Here is a 24,780-nt window from a genome sequence, read left to right as displayed (position 1 = left end):
TGACGACGTATGATAATTCCGATCGATAAATCAACCCCGCAAAATGGATGGACAATAAACTCAATTCTATTACTATTGATCGTTTTTTGCAAAAATGTCAAGAAATATTATCATAATGATTCATGATTATTAACGTGACTAAGCTGTTTTATTTTGGGGTGAGACTTTTGTTGTTTTATGCAAGACATGTGTACATTGTACACCTCATTGGGTTTGTGAGGTAATCGGAGATGAAGTTAAGTGTCTATCGGACCACTATGACGTCATACGTTACATCATATATTACTTTTAGTTTTATCTGTATCATCTAATCATCGTGCCCCAGTCTATAATAGTACTTTAGTTATTTTACGTATCACCACTCGGACCCCACATTTTAAAGCTTAGCTTCCAGTGGGGTACCCATTTTCTCATTTTTTATTTATTATTTTAGAAAATGTTAACTGTATTTTGTTTTTATTTGAGAAATAATTTTCATCCATTTTATTGTTCATAAAACATGAATGTAAAAGAATAGGCCTACAGTAGGCCTACTAGGCCTAAACTTTTTTATTTTAAAAAATAATGTTAGGTTTTTGGGGTTTGAGTGACAAGCGGAATACCTTGAGGGCGTCCTTTGAAGTTTTACAAAGTTGCTTGTCAGAGGTAACTACGGTCGCTTCCGCAGACTGCTGTCAGCCAGCCAGGCAAAGCAGGACAATAACAAGGTTATTTCATTGAGTTTTACCTGGATTTACATAAATATACTGGATTTAATGTGTTTTATGATGTCTTCTTCGTATATTTATTATATTTGTCATGTCAATAAACATCGATGAATTGTTAAAATGTTACTTCAAATGATGAACAGGCTTCCTCCTTCTCTTGTGGAACCATCTCTGCGGTGGCGGTACGTCTTTGTTTAGTTTGAGTGAACTTCGCCAGGGCAGAGTATAGGAATTCTCGGCTTGCACAACAGTATTCGGCTTACTCATGTTTATGTAGCAGGGCCTAGCATGAAGGCTAGCACAAACGAATAACTAAATCAAAATGGTTCAGAAAATTATTCCTTTAACTATGTCAACATATTCATTCCAAAGGCCGTTCTCAACTGGTGGATGTTCTCTCGAAATTCGGACAGAAATCTGGAAAAATCGAAGGTTACATTTTTCAAACTTTCAGAAACTAATTTTAATATGTTTTGTATTTTTGATAATAAACAGTCATTTTTTGATGGTTGAAGCGAAATGTGGTGTTTTTGGTAGAAGTATTTTAACATCTTCTGAGGGTGATATTTCAGATGGATTTGGAAGCTATTCCAGCAACCATCAATGTGAATGGCTTATACAAGGTACAGTAGGCTAATCTGTTTGCTAACATTTATTTTTTACCAATCATAATTAAAACATAATACAATTTGAATTTAAAGACCGCACAAAGTGAACCAATATCTAACGCACCAAAGAAAAAATTATATAACCATATATTTCGCGTAGACCTAGCTAGGCCTACCATCTAAACTGACAATAAAAGTATTGTATAAAGAGTTAATCCTAAGTTTTTGCAATGATTTTACTGTGACATATTTATTTGAGTAATAATAGATGTCAATACATGAAAATTGTTACAGTATAGCGTCATGTTATGTGCGAGTACTGTAGGCCTATAAAGTGTAGATAATAATGTAATGACATGACTTGCTTTCTTTTTACAGCTCCTACTAACAACAGCAAGATTGTTCTTGAATTTAGTAGTTTTGAAACAGAGTGCAGTTATGATTTTATCTTTGTTTTTGATGGCGATTCACATTCAAGTCCACTCATTGCAAGTTTGAGTGGCAACTATATTTCTGATGTTGTTGTGGCTCGCTCGGGCAAGGTACGGTACAATTTGACCAGTTGGCTATCGGTATCAGTACCGTCATATTGCATTCAGTTGATTATCAATGTAGTATTACTATTACAATTTGTAGATACAGTATAATTATTTGTTTTAATAACATTTATTTCCTTTTTTGTTAATGTTTAATAATAAATGGAAATAATAAAGTAGAACATACAGTATGCTAAGCCATTCGGTGATGATACTAAAAATATTATTTTACAATGAGTGTAAAGGAAGGTACAGTATTCTGAAGGACGGACAAAATTTCTCAACGATCCTGTTAATTTACAGTGTTTTTTATTTCAATTAGCCTATAGTTCAATATTAATGATACTGTAACTGCCTATACAGGTAGTACAATATTAATGATACTGTAACTGCCTATACAGGTAGTACAATATTAATGATACTGTAACTGCCTATACAGGTAGTACAATATTAATGATACTGTAACTGCCTATACAGGTACAGTAGTACAATATTAATGATACTGTAACTGCCTATACAGGTAGTACAATATTAATGATACTGTAACTGCCTATACAGGTACAGTAGTACAATATTAATGATACTGTAACTGCCTATACAGGTAGTACAATATTAATGATACTGTAACTGCCTATACAGGTACAGTAGTTCAATATTAATGATACTGTAACTGCCTATACAGGTAGTACCAGGGAAAATTTTCATTTAAAAATTTTGTTTAGCAATATTGCTAATTAAACTGATTTTTAAGTCGAGAAACATAGTTTTGTATAGTATTTTTTGCTACACAATTTTCAAAATGTGTAGCAATAAGGTTGTTTTGTATAGCTTTTTGCTATGCTACACTGGCGAAAATGTTCCCTGAGTACAATATTAATGATACTGTAACTGCCTATACAGGTACAGTAGTACAATATTAATGATACTGTAACTGCCTATACAGGTAGTACAATATTAATGATACTGTAACTGCCTATACAGGTAGTACAATATTAATGATACTGTAACTGCCTATACAGGTACAGTAGTACAATATTAATGATACTGTAAGGTAACTGCCTATACAGGTACAGTAGTACAATATTAATGATACTGTAACTGCCTATACAGGTAGTACAATATTAATGATACTGTAACTGCCTATACAGGTACAGTAGTTCAATATTAATGATACTGTAACTGCCTATACAGGTAGTACAATATTAATGATACTGTAACTGCCTATACAGGTACAGTAGTACAATATTAATGATACTGTAACTGCCTATACAGGTAGTACAATATTAATGATACTGTAACTGCCTATACAGGTAGTACAATATTAATGATACTGTAACTGCCTATACAGGTACAGTAGTACAATATTAATGATACTGTAACTGCCTATACAGGTAGTACAATATTAATGATACTGTAACTGCCTATACAGGTAGTACAATATTAATGATACTGTAACTGCCTATACAGGTAGTACAATATTAATGATACTGTAACTGCCTATACAGGTAGTACAATATTAATGATACTGTAACTGCCTATACAGGTACAGTAGTACAATATTAATGATACTGTAACTGCCTATACAGGTACAGTAGTACAATATTAATGATACTGTAACTGCCTATACAGGTACAGTAGTACAATATTAATGATACTGTAACTGCCTATACAGGTAGTACAATATTAATGATACTGTAACTGCCTATACAGGTACAGTAGTACAATATTAATGATACTGTAACTGCCTATACAGGTAGTACAATATTAATGATACTGTAACTGCCTATACAGGTAGTACAATATTAATGGTAACAGGTACATTCAGTATGTAATCATTCCTTCCTTATTAAATATTTATTCTAATCATTATCTACATTGTAATCTAATTTTAGATGTTAGTGATACTGTACAGTGATACCAATTATATATTGCGAGGCTTCCAAGCTAATTATCGCATTCAAGATTGCGTAATGGATTGCTCGAATCAAGGTACATGCGTGAATAACGTGTGCGTATGTGACAATGGACACACGGGGGAGTGGTGCCAACAGGTACAATGTCCGAATTCATGTAATGCTCCAAATGGACACTGTGATTTCACCAGTAATGTAAGTTTATATTGACATAACATTTTGTGGTATTACTACTATTACTAACACCCTTTCAACATTAATCAACAAGTTTAAATAACATACTATACGGTATACTGTTTAAACCTTTACTGAGTGTAAGTCAACAGACCAAACAAATTATTAGTTCAATGGGGAAATGATATGATACAGTATATTCGGGACCAGAAAAAATGTTATTAATAGCATTATTTGATATTATTCAGAACTTTTATAGCGTTGGAGCTTTTCACTCAGACATGTTCTTTTGTAGCATGTCTACTTATTAAACACTCTATAATTTCTTTTGAAGCCTTTTTCTAATGAGATATCAGGTAACAGTATGTTTTTTGTTGAATCTGTTAACTTTAACAAAGAAAATTATGATTCACAAACAACCACTTCAATAAACAGGTAAAGTGGCTTTGAAGGCATCAATAGAATATTAACAATAACAAAAAAGATTTCTTTTAAAACCACAGATTAATTGAGTTCAAGGTGGAAATAATATTATTCTTAAAAACTTGTTAACAAGTTGGACACCATTCCATACATTTATTAATAATTTATTTATTTCATCGCATGAGGTAACCCTGTCATCATGAGTTGATTTTATGGTGACCTTCAGTAAGAAAAAAAGTGACATACTACTGTACCTACAATACTAAGAAGCATCTAGGCCTATATACAATAACAGCTGTAGAAATTGCAAGAACAACACATCTTGTAAACAAACAAAAATTTGTCAAATAAAATATGTATTCCATTCAATTCTATAAATTGAAATCAAATTGCCCTATTTTATTTATACTGTAATAATCACTACTAATTTAGATAAAAAAACAAAGAAATATTATGAAAACAGCAACTTTGAAAATTACAGTACACTAGGAGGTCTAAGTAACTGTAAAAATGTTATTGTGTTTTATTTTGCTTCCGTTTTCATGCATTTTCCCTTCACTTAATCTATTGTTATTGTGCGTTTCTCTCTTCATACGAAAGTAATAAATTGTTACACTTGATTTGCTTCTAATTCTTTTGTTGTTCGTTGCTAAGTTATTGCTTAATTTATTTTAAGCATTAAAATTGATTTGTTGGTTGTCATGACAAGCATTGATATCCAAGGACAGTTGTGCAGTGTTATTATTATGTTTTATTAATTAAAGTGTAGTCTACTGTGCTTGATACAAAAACATACATGTAATTTTGTGCCTCTATGTAAACAAATATTGAAAGTGCAACCAACTTTTAGACACCTATGAAGGGAATACTTTCCTGTGAAACGAACAACGGGAAATATGTTTTAGTACTACGACCAACTCCTATTCAGGGGACACCCCTATTAAGGGATCCACTTTCCCATAAAACGAAAGAGAGATATAATGTTTTATCACTACTGCCGACAACCCCTATTCAATGGACACTTTGTTGGTTTCTGAAGTACAGTACATTATGTGAATGTCAGACTTTCAGTAATGTTGGACCTAACTGTAGAGGCTCTGAAACAATCTGCCTTTTTATATTAAAAATGTGACATCCTTGAACAGTTTAAGTCACTTCTAAAAACTCATTTGTTCTGATTTTTCTTTTTGACTGCACCATGAGCAATGATCGCTGATGATCGAATGGCACTTTAAAATGAAACGATTGATTGAATAATCCTCTCTATTTCAAACTTAAATGTACTGTAGTAATTGTTTACACAATTGATTTTAAATTCAGATCTTGTGAGCACTAGCATTGATCAATGTTTGAGTAGGGATGTTGGGTTTATAGGAATATTAGTTAATTAACATGACAGATCAATTATTGTGTGTGCTCACTGTATTTACATTGTCATTGATACTTTTTAGGTAAAACAAATAGTATTTTAAAGCATGTAATAAAGCAATGTTTACAATCTTTTCTCTATTATTAGAGTAGAGTTCTTTGGTTGGTTTAACTTGATCTGTTATGTATGTGGTATCAATTACTGTGTATCAGGGCTAACAAGATCAAAGTTATATCAGAATTATGATTTGGAGAAGGAGGATATTATACTGTACATTCTATGCTAGATTAACTCTAGTATTTGTGAGAACACAACCAAATTATTTGAATGTCATTGTAAGCCATGAGTTCATTGATAACATAAAGAACATTTGACATTAAAGTTACACATCATATTAAAGGCTCAGTGTTTATATGCCACTGAAAACACCCTGTGGGGTAGATATAAACGTGCCCAAAGTCTACGTTTATGTCTTTTTTATGTTAGTTCACCAGTCAGTGTTTCGATTTGTGTCTGAAAATACGAGCTCATTTATTATACGGTACATATGAAATGCCATTTGTGCCAAAATATTATCTTTTTACTAATTTCAGTCTAGAACCTAGACTAGGGTAGATACAATGCATGTAGTTTAACACAGTGAATTTAAATCAATTATTTACACATTCCCAGAGAGAATAATAGATTTTTCTTGTTTTGTTATTAAGATATGTGAATGTAATGAGGGATATGTAGGAGAGGACTGCAGTCTAAATTTATCAAGTAATGACAACTTAGCTGGTTACTACACACTCTGTTCTTCGTTTGATTATGAGTTTAAAGGTCGAACGGGCCATGCTGGACAGTTTCATGAAAAAAGTAACTCTCTCTGGGTTTTTGGAGGTAAGAATTTTGTTGTTTTTTTTTATTTATTTGTAAACTGACAAAAATCATGCATCACTAATTCCAGTAAAAATACATAAATTATTCACAATAGCAACACAATAATTTTTTCCTGTATGTTTTGATTGTTAATAATATTTTATATACAAGATATCCCCAGATACAATAAATTATTTTGTCATTTTTATGTTTTTACTCTTTTCACTTGGTTTTCAGGTTTTAATTTGTATACAACTTTAGTTAGCATGGATTATTATAACTTTACAAGCAATAAATGGCAAACGGTTCCATTTCAAAGTGATTCCATTCAACCAGTAAGTAGCCATACATAATGCAGAGGTATCCGGTATTAAAAGTTAAGATAAACTTATTCATCGTCAGGGGTCCAAATCAGCACAGAGTTGTTCTTCCCTGAGGCCATGCAAAGTATATATTAATTTTTTCTTTCAGGCTGCAAGATATGGTCATACAATGACTGTATACCAAGATACGGTAATTGTATTTGGAGGATCATTAGATAACGGTAGCCTACTAAATGACCTGTGGCAATTTAACATTACATCACAACAATGGACACTTCTAGATGATGCAACACAATCACCAGCTCCTTCACTGACTACAGACCACTCGGCAGTACTTGTCTATAACACTACTCTGTATATATTTGGAGGTTAGTGTTTTAAATATAATAATAATAATAATAATAAATTAACTATCAAAGAAATCTCGCCAAAACATATCAATGAATTTCCAAAAACTTAAACCATTGAAAACAACCCTAATATGCATGGACTTGTTTTGTTTTCAATTGCTTGTATTGTTTTTCACAGGAGTCACTTCAACATTTTATTCCTTAAATAAAATGTTCACCTATGATCTAACGGGTCGATCTGGCTGGCAGGAGGTCATTCCAAGAGGAGGACATGAAGTAGGGGTCACTGGTCACACCTGCGTGTTTGATGCTGAATCTAATTCTCTTATTGTATTTGGAGGGCTTCACAAAACTACAGCGAGGTAAATGAATTTATACTTTTTTAATAAAATGGATTAATTATGAAATTATAATTAAAAATAGTGCAATAATGTAGATTTAATGACATTTTATTATGATTTTGTTTTCTAGGGCAAGCACCAAAAGCAATGATATTTATTTATTTCATCTGGACAAGTTGTACTGGTACAAGTTGGACATAGATGATGCTGACAAACCACGAGAAAGGGCCTTCCACTCCGCTAATGTCATTGGAAATTTTATGGTGGTTTATGGTAAGTTACGATTCAACTGTTCTCACTAATTGAATTTACATTGTTGGTCAAATACAGTATAGTAGTTTAAAAAAGTATTTATAAAACTACAATTAAAAAATATAATGTGCAACAATTGACCAATATTTGTTAAAGAGACTAGTTTGGAAGTACTGTAGATCCATCTTTCAGAATAGATATTTGCATATTTATTTGCATATATTTCAGGTGGTTATGTGCATGATCATGTTGCAGTGAATTCAAGCGTAACAGAGGCTGAGATTTGTTTTTCCAATGAGATATTATTGTTCCACCTCGGTTGCTACCAGTGGGTGGCATGGAATGACATTCTACAAGACTTTCTACCAGGTAATTTTAAAATCAGAATTGTTGTCATGAACAGTAGTCCGGACAATGATACACAAACTCGTGGTAGTTCCTTTAACCGTTCTTTATTCTTCGGTAAAGTCTGAAACACAAATAAACTCAATGAAAACACGCACAAGGCAGCACAGCTGCGTGTGCAAACAACCCCGCAAAACAGCATAGCAGATACATACAGTCAAACTACTACTAGTACTACACGCGGGCTAGTCAGGCTTATGGCCAATTAGCCGATCGAAAAACTGAACTAAATAGCCTAACAAATAATTTTAATATCCAAGTCTAGAACATTAACACAACTTAAAGGTTATAATAACGTACGTAGTACTCCCACGTATCACAACGTACGTAGTACTCCCACGTATCACTGTCAGAAATAAGAAAATTCCAGTATCTACTATTAGATAGTAAGCGTTGTATCTTGCTGACAATTCTGTGTTCAACAATAAATATTTACGCCACCAATGTCAAAATTCGAAATCCGAAACAAACAGATAGAACTGAAACTTGATTTTGAAAGTGCATTTCCATATTTATTCGTATAAACGCTGCACTTTGAATAAATGCTTCCGAATAACCCTCCCCCCCTCCCCCTCCACCATAATAGTGAATAAACGCCCTAGGGCCTTTATTTATTGCTCGCATAAACGCCCCTGGCACATGCATACACAATATTGTATTACAACACATTTCTATTTGTTTTTCATATTTATTTGATTATACATGTTACTGTATTACACCCAAAAAACCCCTCAAATAAATACGATATATGTTGTATTGTACAATAGAATTATTACCATTGCCATTTCTTCCATTCATAGAGAATCCATTTCCGGTGGAATCAGGTCGATTTGGCCACATTGCAGCAGTGCGTGATAATGTGTTGCTAGTTACTGGTGGCTACAGAGGAACAGTTCTCAAAGACTTGATTGCAATCAAAATGCCTGGCTCTGTTACAAGTAACATGTCACAGTGCTATAGACATGAAACGTAAGCAAACACTCCCATACCATAAAGGATGTAGGATGTAAATCACTAACTTTAAAGCTCTGTCTACACTATCAAACTTTAAGTTGTGATGTGCCCATATATGGACATGATGATGTCATATCACTACCGTATTTGGGCATATCACACTTTTTTTGTCAAACTTTATTTGCAAAATCATGTTGAAAGGAAAGATATTAATAAACATACTTCTAATTTCAGACAAGAAACATGTTTAGTTGATCCTGAATGTGGTTGGTGTGTAACTGATCAATTATGCATTGACAAAACTGATAAAACGGTAAGTTTTGGTGTTTTTTTTTGACAAATCACTTAAATGGATGATTAACCTAAATAGACACCGTAGTGCTGTACATGTTTCACTTTGAGTAACATTATATTATCTTTTTAATACATAATTTTTTTCTTTAGAATTGTATAAATTTTCAAGAAACATGTGCTGGCATTTGCCCAAAGTTGACTTTATGCGAGAGTTGTACGATATGGGGTCAAAGTTCACACGGAAGGGCTTGCGGCTGGTGTGTCCTTGAAAGAGCTTGCCAATTTATCAATGGTTAGTCTTTTTTCTTTTCTTATAGAATACATTTTGAAAAACTTTAAAATTAAATTTAACAATTATTTAGGTACAAAAATATTGTATATATATTATTATAGTGAATGTGATATTTTTTTTCTTTTTAAATGAGACAATCTAAACATTTTATTTTGTTAGAAACCTCTGGGCGGTGTGATGAAAATTATAGTGAGACGCCAACACCATGGTGGGAGTCACCAGGGTCACTACTGAATTTATTTGACCAGTGCAGACACCTGGATAAACCACCTGGAATTACTTGGAAAGAGTTCAGATATCCAGTTAATGAAAGTCATCCAGACAAGGTAACTTAAGAGTTTAAATGATGCAATTACTTTGTATCTATTCAATATAAAACATTCATACAGTAGTGTGACAGTTCTACTGGCTGACGTTTTGATTATGATGATGCTTATGATGTGATGAATAGAAATGAAGTTGTGGTTTGGTATCAAATCAAAGAATGGCAACTCCATCGTTATAGTTTTATTACACCTTATTTATAGAGGGTGACCCTAAACAGTGTATGCTGACAATCAAGGGGCCCTCTTGATGAGTGACAGTGGCTGTGTGAATGGCAACTCCATCGTTATAGTTTTATTACACCTTATTTATAGAGGGTGACCCTAAACAGCGTATACTGACAATCAAGGGGCCCTCTTGATGAGTGACAGTGGCTGTGTGAATGGCAACTCCATCGTTATAGTTTTATTACACCTTATTTATAGAGGGTGACCCTAAACAGCGTATACTGACAATCAAGGGGCCCTCTTGATGAGTGACAGTGGCTGTGTGAATATGGAAGATCTTGGCTGTTGTTACTAAATGTAAGATTTATAATGAGAATTGATTGAAAAAATGATGGGCACAGTATAAGATTTACTATTATTCTTGTTGGTAGGTTTCTATCCTATCCAGTACTAGTGTAGGCTTCCAGTTAAATCAAGATGTACCAAATGCCATAACAACAGGGAAGGCTGTGTTCAGTGGATTTATCCATCCTTCTGGTGTGTCTGGTCTTGAGGGTGGTGATGTCAAAGTTTCTTTAAAATCATCATCTGCAACCTCTTCTCTTTCTATCAGTACTGATGCATCAGAAGAAAATAAGGTAAGTAGCTGAAAATACTTATATTTATATTTTCTTATGTATATATGTTTATTTTAAAGCTTGGTCCCCACTTGGATGCAATGCACCACCGTAAGTAATTTGACCAATCAGAACACAATAGATCATCCTAAATATCACTTGTGATTGGTCAACTCACTTACATCCTTGTGTTGCATCCAAGTGGGAACCAAGCTTCAACAAACCAATTTGTTAAAATGAATCTTGTATTGATTTTCAGGAACTTGTCGCAAGTGTTAATAATGGACAGAATTCAGATTCTATAGCAACTCGAAACAATGGTGACGCTGTGTTACCAACTCTACCTGTAGACGGTGTATACTATGTCTCTCTAGAAGTATTACAAGCAGTAGCATCAACCCCCATCATATCATGGGTGGCTATAAATTGGGATTGCATTAGCTGCATAGGATCTTTACCATATATATCCATTGAGATTCATGACGAATTCCTACAACCGTATCATAGTAGTTCTTGTGATGGTCACGTTACTTGCCTTGCTTGCCTTAGCGATTCCAGTTGCAGTTGGTGCTCAGATCGTAACCTATGTTTACTAAGAAACGTTACCAGTGATCAGTGCGGCTTAAACTCATCTTATCTGATCACAAGCCCTGATTACTGCGAGGCATGCAGCGTGTATGTAAATTGCTTGGACTGTCTATCAAGTATGTTTTGCGAATGGCTACCAACTGAAGTGCAATGTGTACGCCGTGGGAGATTTCAATACAGCTTGCTTGACCGTGGTCAATGCCCTAGTCCATGTCACTCTAGGACCAATTGCTCTTCGTGTGTGACCTCATCCAGAGAATGTGCCTGGTGTGAAGACACTCAGCATTGCTTTGCATACGGTGCTTACACGTCTATCTATAAGTATGGTCAATGTAAACATTGGCATGATGCTGATAGAGGTCAGTGCCCTGATTGTAGCCTCTTAACAAGTTGCAGTGAGTGCTTGCAATCGTTCAGGTGTGGATGGTGTGGGAATCAGAATAACCCAACGCTTGGAAAGTAAGTACAAACTTTTATACCGTATATAAACAAGTATAATCCAACCTAAATTTGGACTATATACTCCTACCACCTAATTTTAACAAATATAGTCATTGTAATCAGGATGTAGAAGGTTTGTTATTGACTAGAAATCAAATTAGGCTCAACCCAATGATTACAAGTTACAAAGTTTTTTTTGTCTTCAGTTGTCATTCAGGTGATTTCGTTGGTCCATCTAGCGAACTCTCTTGTGAGTCTCTTGTTGCGATTGATTACAATACTACCATCAACGAGACTGCTGATTGGTCGTATGCAGAATGTCCGCCAGTAGAAGAGTGTCGGTTAGGTTTAGATAATTGCCATGAGAATGCTTTGTGTATTGACACGGATGAATCGTTTTATTGCGAGTGTCTTCAGGGGTTTATAGGCGATGGATCTTTGGAGTGTAACAGAACGTAAGTAAGCCTAAACTATAGCTTTTTGTATTGTATTATTTACATACAACTTTGGATACAGAGTGTGGACAGACACATCGATTGCAGCCCAAGACAGTGGAACTGACAGGACAGAAATACTAGGCCGTCTTCTTAATGGAGAGAGAAGCAATCAAAATATTAAATATCATATTTTGATTGAGATATAGTATTTTTCAATCTTCAGTAATATAAGTGACATTTAAAACCATTTCAATTTGTTTTACTTGTCTATTCACAATGTTTATCAACCTTATTTGCATACAGGTGCTACTATGATTGTGAACATGGACATTGTAGTGGGCCACCTGATTATGAATGTGTCTGTGATGTAGGTTGGACTAATGTTAATTGCTCAGTTAGTTGTGGATGTAATTATCACAGTACATGCATCAATGGTACTGGGTCATGTGATAGTTGCCAAGGTAATGCATTAATGTTTATTCAAGCCTTTATTTTTAGTATTATTATTATTAATTTCTGTTTATTAAAAGATTAACAAGATTGAAAATCTTTTCATATTCACACAGATTTGACGATGGGAGAGTTTTGTGAACTCTGTGTACCTGGTAGCTATGGTGATGCTACCACACAATATGGCTGCCATGATTGTGCTTGTAATAACCATGGCGACCCAAACATGGATGATTGTGACAACATTACAGGTGTTTGTTTCTGTATAGATAACACAGGCGGTGATTACTGCCAACTGTGTGAGGAAGGATATTATGGTGATCCACGGTAAGACCATAACTATAGTAATAATGTATTTGGAGTTTACACCTACTTACTTTACAACAGTGAAGCATAAAAGAATTTTAAAAAAAGTGTTTAAACGAATATAAAAATTAAAAATAAATTTAAAAAATTAAAATGTAAACAAAAATTAAACCTTTGAGATTAAAAAAATGTTTTTAAAAACGGGTGTATAAAAAAATTTAATTTTAAGATAAAAATATAAAAAATTTGTTTTGTTTTGTAAACAGCGATGGTGGTAAATGCTATCTTGAATGCAAAGTGAAACTTGTGATAACAGATGTAACATCATCAACATTAGGGTCTCATGAGGGTGATGGTGCTACCAATCCTGAACAAACATTGTGTAGTTGGATTCTTACTGTTTTTGATGACCTTAGTCACCCTTCACCTTTGACACCAGTTCCTACTATATCCCTCTCTATTGAGGAGATATCTTTGATGTGTGGGGTAAGTGAAATTATTATTTATCATTCTTGTCATCGTATTCAATTGTCCTTTGGTGTTAATTTATTTATTATTTTTCATATTTTGTTTGAAAGTTGCAATTGTAAAAGATATTCTTCTAACATAAATCTATCGATTGATCAATTTTTTTTTTCCTTTTGATTACAGCGTGACTATGTATATGTGTATGACGGACTACCAAGCTCAATTTCAAATAACTCTACTTTTGGCTCTGTTCATCTTGCAAGTTTTTGTGAAGCAAACTCGCTCGAAAAACATACTGTTGTCCAGGCAACATCAGGTCAGTATATTGGAGTTGGCACATCCATCTTCTTAAGCCCTGTCTACACTTTCAAACTTTACAGTATGTGACAAAAAATGTTCTGTGCCCATGGACATGATGATGTCATATCACTACCATATTTGAGCATATCACTACCATATTTGAGCATATCACCACCATATTTGGGCACAATTAGTTTGATAGTGTAGACAGAGCTTTATAGTAAAACAGTAGCTCTTGTTCATATAGTGAACCGAAATGATAGTTTAATTGATTGCTTACTATAGTGATTGGCTTTTCTTTTCTAGGTGTCATGACTGTCATATTTGAGGCGGACACAAGTACCAGCTCACCTTCCAGTGGCTTCAAAGCCATGTTTACTGTGCATGATTGCCCATCAGGTTGTAATGGTAATAGAGAGTGTATTAATGGAATATGTGTTTGTCAAACTGGATTTGGTGGTGTGACCTGTGAACTTGAACTTTGCCCTTTGAACTGCAGCTATAGCAGAGGACAAGGGATTTGTAATGAGGTAGGTGGAAAGATCTCTTGATTCTGTAAAATACATTCCAGATTATGACATTAAATAAATCAAACTAATTTATTTGAAAGAAATTATTGGGATAGTTTTGTGAACTATTTGTACCTGTTACCTACTATGTGTGATACTACCACACAATGAGTGTGGTTAAGTATTTTGTTTAGTAACTAATTTTGTGGACTTTTTAATCAATGTGGTTATGAATGAATGCTTTACAAATCTTGTTTCTTTTGATTGTAGGACTTTGGTTTGTGTGTTTGTGTCAATGGATTTGGTGGGGAATCATGTTCAGAAGAACTGAGCACAAGCAATGCCATCTGGACCATGCTGTTTAACTCAGATACACACAATCAAACTGTTGTTGCTGATGCGTTCCCATTAGGGGTCATGGGTCACACAATGGTGGTGAGAGATGAGTCAATGGTAGTATTTGGAGGCTACTCATTTCAAACAAATTCTAATGTTAATTCTCTGTGGCAGTAAGTTCTAATTGGTTTTTCCCTTTTGAATATAATTAATTTGTTATTATTGGTAAAGCAGATATAGATTTTTTTTTCTGGTATATGTCTGCTCTAACCAGAGATAGCTCTGGAATTTTATACGTAGCATGTTTTTACAAATCATTTACAGAGCTAATTTTGTGGCCTGCATTTTTGTTTTCATTTTAAGGTACAACCTAACAACCTCAAGTTGGAGTAAGGTGGTTGGTAATCAGGCCAGTAAGCCTCCTGCTAGGCATTTCCACGCTGCAGCCTACACAGCTGATATCCTCTACATCTCAGGAGGGATTGCAGACTCTAGTGTGTTAAACGATTTCTGGGCCTACGATTTTAAACTAAACAGCTGGACAGAACTTCAGGTCAGTTTTTTTAATAGCATTCAATTAATTTTAACCTTTAAAGATACTATATCATATCACTGTACATATGTTATTATTACCGTTTTACAATAGGCTGTCACACCCCTGGCTGGCCATACTTTGACAGTTGTAGATGATGAGCTGTTTTTAATAGGAGGATATTCCCCTGAAAATGGCTTTCTTGAGAAGTTCTTTGTATTTGATATACCAACAAATGAATGGGAGGAAAGAACAAGCCAAGGCTCTCCACCTACAGGTAAGAAATCAAAACATTGGGTTAAGAATCAAGATAATTTAGAAAAACAACAACTGTGATAGTATTCATTTTTTAAATTAGTTTTACGTTATTTGTAAAGTTTTCTTTTAATATATAAATTAAAAATGTGTACTTTTCAATAGGTTTATATGGTCACTCAGCTGTGTATCATGAACAGACAGGTGCCCTCTATGTTTTCGGAGGATATGGATTTCACGTTGATCTAGTGTATGCTTCAAACCAGTTGTACACCCTTCGTCCTAGTGAAGGTGTCTGGAGCATTTTACCAATAGAGTCAAATAAAGCTGTAAGATTATAAATCTTTTTTTTTAAATAGTTTTTCTATTGATAAATATGTGTAAACACCAATAACAGGTTGAATAGATTCTGTACTATTCCATCATAAAATATTCTCACCATCCAACTCCTTAACATTCATTATTTGTATACTATTGCATCATAAGGGTCCATCATCAACTGTGTTCTTCGGGTGATGGCAGTGTTTGACCTCAGTGGCGGATCCAGAGGGCCCAAATTGTAACGCAAAAGATAGGACATCAAATTTAAGCTCCGACCTTCATTTCACCACTTTTTTAGGCCCTGGATCCGGGTCACCTTAAGTTCCATTTACTACGCCTATGACAGTTTGCTTGACCTTTCTGCGTCTTTACTTAATCAAATCTACAATGTTTGTTTCAGCCATTCTCGCATGTATTTCACTCGGCTGTAAGCACGGATGACTATATGCTGGTAATTGGAGGTGCCACTGAGGAACATAATGTTTCTAGTACTTTAATGTCTTACTCTTATCAATGCAATGTTTGGTATGATCTGGGAATTAACAGTAAGTTAGTTTCATAGTTTCAAACGTATTTGAGCACAAACTTAGAAAAATGTAATAAGTAACCAGTATGTTTTGAATATTTTGAACATTAAGTTACTACTCAACGAAGAAGTTTTTTGTTAATTAATTTTTATTTGAATAAAGAAAGACTTGCGTTGTCTGTTGCGAACACAGGTTTCTTAATAGAATACTGCAAAAGACAGCTGTAGCAAGTTTGTTTTCACCATTACATAACAAACAAGTTTTTTTTGTTTTCCTTGATATTTTCATTGTTATCATACCAGATTTTACTACTGGTCGTTCACCTCTACCAGCATCATCAGTAGCTGCTGTGGGGTTTAATGTAAATACAACGTATGTCTACGGTGGTTATAATGGTATGACAAGTGGCGCCCTCTATAGATTACACATACCAAATGACCTGTGTGCTATTTATGATGGCAATACAGACGAATGTGTCAAAGTACCAGGATGTTCTGCCTGTGTTACTAATACAACATCATCAACATGTGCTTCTACAGGCAAGATAAGGTATTTAGTTTTATAAATTGCTTTATATAATAGTAAAATTGTAATGTTGAGGCCTACTTCAAATTGTAAGATCTTCTGTTACTATGAAATGGTATGATGCTGTTGTAGCTGTTACCAGGTTTTGCATAGCATATCTGTACGTAACAAATATAAATAACTTTAACGTAATAACTTATTTATATTTATTTGTTACACTGGTTGCCTTTTTACAATAATATTAAATTTAATCATAAACAATATTGTGTTTTTAGTTGTTCTGGGTCCTTTGATGAACTTGTACCTGGTGAGGTGACCTGTTATGACCGTATTGTTAATCGTGTTTGTGAGCACGCTCAGACGTGTAGTGAGTGTCTAGCAGTCTTTCCTTCATTACCCAACGGACAACAGGTTTGCATTTTCAAATTGTTACAGTGTTCAAATGTTACAACTTTACTATTATAGCGTAATAAATGTACACTTTAGAATCTCTATTTCTAGTGTATTTGTACTGCACTTTTTAAGTGGCCTTCTGTTGGTATATAATGCCTTATATTGAATCACTTCAATTCTTGTATATTTATAAGTTTGTGTCGATGTATAAATTTTAAGCTCTGTTTACACTATCAAACTAGTTTTGACAAAAAAATGTGATGTGCCTTATTATGGTAGTGATTTGCTTAAATTTGGTAGTGACATCATCATGTCCACATCACATTTTTTTGTCACATAATGTTTGAAAGTGTAGTAGAGCCTTAGTTTGTTGTATTGTACAAAAACAGATTTCTAATGTAGCTTGTTATATTGGACAATAAATGCTTTAGAAGTAGTTCTTTCATTCAAGATAATTATAAACACATACATCCTTGTAGCCTTGTAGATGGTGCAGGAACTGCACAGAAACAACATGTGTGAAAAGGGATAAGAAATGTCCTCTAGTAAGGCACTGTAGTCTGAACAAACCTAGTGAAGAGATTGTAACATCAACGGCTAGATGTACAATATGTGAAGCATCTAAATGTGAAACATGTTTGTCAAAGGGATGTATGTGGACAAGGCAGTATGAACAAACAGGTGAGAATTACATACATACATTCCATTATGTAAAGCTATCAAACTAGTTTGACAAAAATAGTGTGATTTGCCCTAATTAGGGTAGTGATATGACATCGGGCACATCACAATTTTTTTTGTCACATAAAGTTTGATAGTGTAGACAGAACTTAAGATAAAAATGTATATGTATATTTTCTTTGTATGAATATATTCGATTCCATTCTGAATAATAAAATTTAAAAAATTCTTTTCTGCAGGAGTTTTAACGTTCCAGTTGTACACAGAGCCTACTGTAGACTGGAGATGCTTTCTAGAGTCCCTTAAGGACTATGTTCCTGCCAGCTATGTCTTCCAAAGTTCCCCACCCGATGCATGCCCCACTAGGTGTCACCAACACATTGACTGTAACACATGCCTAGATAGTAATGGTGCAGATGGGGGCTGGAAGGAGTGTTACTGGAGTAGGTGGTTGAATGAGGTAAGTCAGACTGTCAAGTCAACTTTATTTCATCCTTTGCAGGAAATTTACAATATCATAGTTCAAGATAATATAATGATGGTATTGAAAACTTAACCAAAGTGCTGTCTACACTATAAAAGTGACAAAAACATGTTATGTGCCCATATATAGACATTATGATGTCATATCGATATCCATCATATCCATATTTGGGCATATCGCTACCATATTTGAACAAAATCTTTGTTTGAATCTTACTGTGGTTCATAATTTCACTATAAAAGCCTTTAAGGGCAAAAAGCGTTAGGAACAGAGCATTACAATATGACTGCATCTTGTTTATTTAATTACAGTGTTTGTCTCCAAGCTATCTGCTGCTTCGTTGTGCAACAGGAGAGTGTGGTACCATCATATCTGACCAATCAGCTTATTGCCCCATCCCTTGTTACATGCTTACCATCTGTGCTGACTGCATCAATACTCCAGGCTGTGGTTGGTGTTCTGTTGATAACGCTAATGGTATTGGGGTTTGTATGGAAGGGGGACTGTTTAGCCCTACTGGTGGTGTATGCCAAGGGAACGTGATCAGTTTGTCTTCTGGAGAAATGCCAGGTAATTCATTCTTTATTTATTGAGTGTCTTTCTATGTTTCAATATATTGATCAGAGGCTGTATATTTCATGTTCTAATCAGTGGTATTCACTAGTTTTAAATTTTTACAAATTTATACACAAAACACAATACATATGTCCTTATTCCTAAATACTTAGTTTACCGCCATAACCCATGAATAAGGTTTTGTTGAATGGACCGGACCATACAGGACCATACACAAAACCTTAAGTTCTTATTCTCAGATACTTAGTTTACACCACTTCTTGGTATTCATTTGTCATTGACTGTAACAGTATACTCTCTCTTCTTAGCATACATGGCCAACTACACAGACATCAGTAGTGTAAGATGGTCTTTCTTGGCATGCCCTCCTGAGAATGAGTGTCTGAATGGTCATGCCATTTGTGGAGACACACAGATATGCAATGACACGCAAGAGGCTTACTTATGTACCTGTAGATATGGATATGAGGCTAAAAGGTATTACTATTAGACATAATTCATTGTGGATTTTATTGATTATAGACAAAAAGTGTTATTACACATGCTCAACCCCGGGGACTCCCAACAGCAAACCTAATCACTGGGACTTTCCAACTGCCAGTGACAGAATTATTTATTAATGTTATTCCTTTCTTCTTTCTTTGTATTTTAGCGTTTTAAACTTCTTTTCTTGTGAGTAATGACATTTCCCTTTGTATCTAGCTATGAAAATCAATTTAAATATATGTGTTTTATTTTAATCTTTTATTAGCCCTGAAAGCTGTGTTCCAGTGTGTAGCCCAGAATGTGCCCATGGCACATGTATATCCCCTGACGTTTGTGACTGTTTATTTGGTTATGTTGGTGTCGACTGTAGCATTGCTTGTAATTGCAATGGACACAGTCATTGTTCTGGTAATGACGAGGCTGGATTGAATGACTGTATACACTGTTCCGATAACACCATGGTATGTCACCATTTCTATAGTTTTTTTTATCATTACCATTAATCTAAATACTAATCCTAAAGTGAAGAAACTACCAAAGCTCTGTCTACACTAAATTAGTTTGACAAACATTGTGTGATGTGCCCAAATATGGTAGTGGTATGCCCAAATATGGTAGTGATATGCCCAAATATGGTATTGATATGACATTATGTCCATATATGAGCACATCACGTCCATATATGAGCACATCACGTCACATTAAGTATGATAGTGTAGACGAGGCGCTTAAGACTTGATTTGTTTTTTTTTTCATTTCAGGGAAATAATTGTGAATATTGCCAAGCATTGTTTGTAGGAGATCCACGGGATGGCGGGACATGTACAAACTGCACAATATATTGCCATGGTAACAGTGATATATGTTTAACAGCACAAGAATATAATTCAACAGTTACTGCTGGATTGAGTCTGACTCCAGAATTAGTAAGTCAAATGTCAATATATATACCTATCTGTCATTCTGTAAAACACTTCGGTAATAAAAGAACAGATTTGATATATTTACTGGATAGAAAGTTTTAAAATAAGATTTCTACCTTGATATTAAGACTTCTTAAGATTTAAGCTTGTGTGTCTCTCTGAATAATTCCATCAGTGCGATTACGGCGAGAACTGCTATGGATGACAGTGCCATTGTTTCTCCAAATGGTTTTTGAATTGGTTTAATGTCTCTGCCCCTATGACATGGCTAGGTAGGGTGGGTGTGGTGTTTCTAAAGTTTGACCTCCTTCTAGCATATCCATGAATGTTGGATATTATGTTATTTTCACTGTTGGAATTGTTGCTTTTATCTAGGTGCAGGAAACGTTCACAAATGGCCCTTTGGAGAATGCATTGTGTGTTAATTGCTCAGGGTATAGCAGCGGACAAAGATGTGAAACATGTATTGATGAATACTTTAAACAAAATGGAATATGCAGGCAGTATGTTTTATTTAATTGTAAAATCCATTTTGCCAGAAGGAAATAATATGCATAAACATTAATCTTTTAATGGTTGGACCTATAATGTACATATAAAACAAAATTCTAATGAATACATATTGGACAAATAAATGCTTTGGAAATAGCACATTCATTCATTAATACTTTGCTTTTTCCTTCATCATCAACATTTTTTTTTAGATGCGAATGTAATGGTCATTGGTCAACTTGTAACAAGGAGACTGGTCTTGATTGTAACTGTGCTAACAATACTCGTACGCCTCAATGTCCTGACAGCCTTTTACAGGAGCCTTGTTATGAACATCAGGTATTAAAATGACATGCTTTGTAATTTAAAGAATATTTTTATTCAAATCGAAAGCAAGTTTGCCCACAAATTATTGGATGAATAAACAATGTGCTTATAAACTAAGTCTCCGTTGAAGCTCAGGGAGTGAAATAGTTTTACAGGGATATGAGTTACACCCATGGCACTAGATCAGGATTGAACCCTGGACCTTGAGATTCTAAAGCAATCACATTAACCACCAAGCTACCCCTCCACAAATTGCACCTAAAAAGAATATATAATTATAATGCAACACAAATATTTCTTTGTAGTGTTCCAAGTGTACTGAGCGGTATGTGGGTGAACCAACCAATGGGCACCAGTGTTACTTAGAAATGAGAGTGGAACAAGACTACTGCTTCTGGTCACAGACACGTAAGTTAACCACAATCTGTTGTCACTAATTGCTGCAGTACCTATTTCACTTTACTGCAGCAAGCTATTACCTCACTTTATAATTCATAATCTTTTGTATCATTTTTTTTTGCACTTTTGTTTTTCACGATCATTTTATTTTTTAGTTAACTAACAAAAAACACATAAATAACACTTAAAATCGTTGTTTGTTTTTACTAACAGAATGTCCTATTAATTCTGAGCCTCTTCCATATGGCCGATCATCTTTTTTTGCCGTTCAACCAAAGTTTAAAAACTTGGATATCCGAATGACAATTGACGTCACATATGGCAAACTTGATGTTTACGTTGCTTTTAATCACAGTATATTCACTGTTGATGTAAATAAAACCACCGGAATACACACAGTAAATATTGATGGTAACGTTGAGTTTGAAAAACAGAGTTACAGACGTAGACGTGACACTGATTCGGATTCTTACAAATATTACGAGATAACTGCAAGTGGGTTGAACACGTTTTTAACGGTTGAAACATCCAAGTTCATAGTTGTCGTGTTTGATGTCCAAAATCGTTTAGTGGTTACATTCCCATACATGAACCATCCGTTGGAAACCGGGAAATTTTTTGTTACGCTTCTCGGGAAAAGTTTGGAACGTGACAACACGACGCAAGGAATCATGTATTATTACCAGGATCAGTTACACATCGATTTGTTTGTGTTTTTCTCGGTGTTTTTGGCGTGCTTTTTCTTGCTTCTTGCGTTGTGTGTCATTGTTTGGCAAGCTAAGACGAGGTTTGAGACGCATCGTGATCATCAGGAGCGACTCATACAAATGGAGACGATGGCGAGCAGGCCATTCGGGAATGTTATGATCTTAATCGATGAAGATGAAGAAATCGCAAAGATGGCTTTGCTTAAAAAACAGAATCAAAAGGACAGTTCTCCTCCACCTCTAGTAAGACGAGAGGTAAGTGCATATTTCTTTTCAATAGTAGTAGCTATTTTTAAGTTAATCCAATTTTCTATTATATTTTTATCCTGTTAATAATTATACACTGTGGGATGTAAAAAATAAATAATTTAAAATTCATATTATCTATTTTATGTCTCTACAGGAGTATAATTTCCATCCAGGAGTGATGACATCTGAGATGGTGGATGACGGTATGGCTAACATTGGTACATTGATTATCACACTCCCTGGTGTTGATATCCCGTCTAGAGCATGTCTAGGATCAGCACTGTTAACAGTTAAGCAGTACACCTCATCATACCATACAAAAGAGATTCCAGTACCACAGATACAATCTGTGAATCAGAAAGTGATTGTGCCAGAAGAATCTAGACGCTGCCACACAAGGCAGATGCCTAGACAGGTTTGGCAGACATAACTACAACATTTATGCAAAGCTTGCTATAAATAGAAGTAAGAGGAGGAGTCTCGTTTTACACCACCTTGATGTAGTATAATACATTTTCTATGTCTCAATAATTGATAGGCCCATTTATATAGACATTCCAAATTTGAATAAATCTAATAAATTTAAGACCTATTTATATAATCATTTCCCAATGTTGATTAATAGTCTTATTTCAGAGGTGGCGCCAAGAATGGACGGGAAGTCATTAATATGTGACAAAATGACAAAACATATTGACATTAATTTATTGCCATCACACATTTCATTCCATCCACTTTTATATTGTAATTTATCCAATTAGTGTTTTTGTAAAACAAGAACTTTGTTTTACATATTCTGTTTAAATTGGCAAGAAACATTTTGAGCCAGCCAAAAGGAATGGTGTCCAAAGTGTTGACTTCAATAAACCTTGTGTATTATATGTATATACGTTATTTGTGCTGATGAACATTAACAACATTAATATGATTTGTTATTGCGTTAAATAAATGCTTTTCTGTTTCGGTTTCGATACGGTAATCGATTCAAATTTCGTTTTTAAGAAAAAAATAAAAACTGATGTTGATATGTAAATATGAACATGACATGCAATGAATAATATTTTTGTATAATGCGATCCATATTGCACCTACATTCCACCCAGTGTTGCCGTTTAATACCGCCGATGTCGTACACCTTTGTTTTTAAACGTTTCGCTGGTTTTCCATGTTTTATTTTCGTTTTTGAATGTTTTTTTAAATTAAATTCTATGCATTTGAGTTGTTTATGAGTTTACGTTGAAATGTTTTACATTTTTTTTTCTCAAACCATAAATGTTTTAACATTTTTGTGATTGTGTGCTGTTTGCCCATTTGCCTTGATTCGTTAATTGCGCAATATATAGAAATCTAACTACTGTCCTTGATTTGTTTGGTTTTTATTATTTTTGGCATTATTTATGCCGACAGTGTAATATGGTGGCGCTAGACCCCAATTTGCATACACACCTGAGTGGTGGCGTGCTAGGTATTACTGTATATAAAGGACGTGTTGTTTTGCCATTAAACACTTGTACTTATCGTAACTTACATGGTTGTCTCTCTGTCTCATTTCTTTCGTTTAACACCAGACTTTACAGACAGCAGTATTCGCGTATTAGGCGTGTTTTGTGTACTGGTAGATTCAACCCGGCGTTTAGGTTGGACTAACGAATCTTAATTAAAAGCCAATCAATGACAATTTAGTAATTTATTCACTCGTGATGTACAAATAACTGTATCCAAAAAATATATATTTAATCTTTGATTTATATATTAATCTATCCATATAAATAATACCATAAATAAGGAACGTAAATTGTATTGTATAATAATAATGCTAAATAATGCTAATTGTACATATTTGTACACTATTGACGTATTTGTATTTTTTATCAAATAAATAATTTTCTATAAAACAAACATTTGCTGTTGGAGGTTGCCTTCTTTACTTTTAATACTAATAAATTTGATTTGTCAACATCGTCATTATTGTTGACGTGTGGTGTTGTCTTTGGTGGTGGTCGTAAATTATGCCGATTTTCCTGTAGGCGTTTTTTTTTCCCGCGAATCGAAAGCGTCAGCTTATACAGCAGGTACGCATGCGTCTATCTTAAAAAAACGGATACCCGCGCGGCTGTTCTGTTAACACGTGCGTTTCTTTTGAGCTGCAATAAATGTA

At 34.3% G+C, this 24,780-nt stretch overlaps 1 protein-coding gene across 1 annotated transcript; it reads left to right on the top strand.

The window, feature by feature from the left end:
• Positions 1–871: 871 nt before the first annotated feature.
• LOC140056157 (multiple epidermal growth factor-like domains protein 8) lies at positions 872–24,706 on the top strand. Its single transcript, XM_072101435.1, has 39 exons — positions 872–1,330; positions 1,694–1,857; positions 3,744–3,959; positions 6,438–6,612; positions 6,829–6,926; positions 7,063–7,282; positions 7,443–7,626; positions 7,736–7,878; positions 8,086–8,226; positions 9,063–9,231; positions 9,451–9,529; positions 9,661–9,802; positions 9,962–10,128; positions 10,725–10,931; positions 11,170–11,957; positions 12,146–12,394; positions 12,680–12,837; positions 12,943–13,153; positions 13,399–13,618; positions 13,784–13,916; positions 14,207–14,430; positions 14,680–14,918; positions 15,109–15,298; positions 15,392–15,554; positions 15,698–15,861; positions 16,254–16,398; positions 16,683–16,929; positions 17,181–17,316; positions 17,778–17,979; positions 18,219–18,439; positions 18,775–19,033; positions 19,348–19,516; positions 19,791–19,986; positions 20,287–20,451; positions 20,824–20,951; positions 21,153–21,279; positions 21,573–21,675; positions 21,880–22,628; positions 22,777–24,706. Exons 1-39 carry the CDS (start codon positions 1,030–1,032, stop codon positions 23,050–23,052), a joined length of 8,268 nt encoding a protein of 2,755 aa, XP_071957536.1. The 5' UTR covers positions 872–1,029; the 3' UTR covers positions 23,053–24,706.
• Positions 24,707–24,780: the final 74 nt, after the last annotated feature.

This window comes from Antedon mediterranea, chromosome 8 (assembly GCF_964355755.1).
Source record: "Antedon mediterranea chromosome 8, ecAntMedi1.1, whole genome shotgun sequence".
Classification (NCBI taxonomy): domain Eukaryota; kingdom Metazoa; phylum Echinodermata; class Crinoidea; order Comatulida; family Antedonidae; genus Antedon; species Antedon mediterranea.
This window is presented reverse-complemented; position numbering and strand designations above follow the sequence as displayed.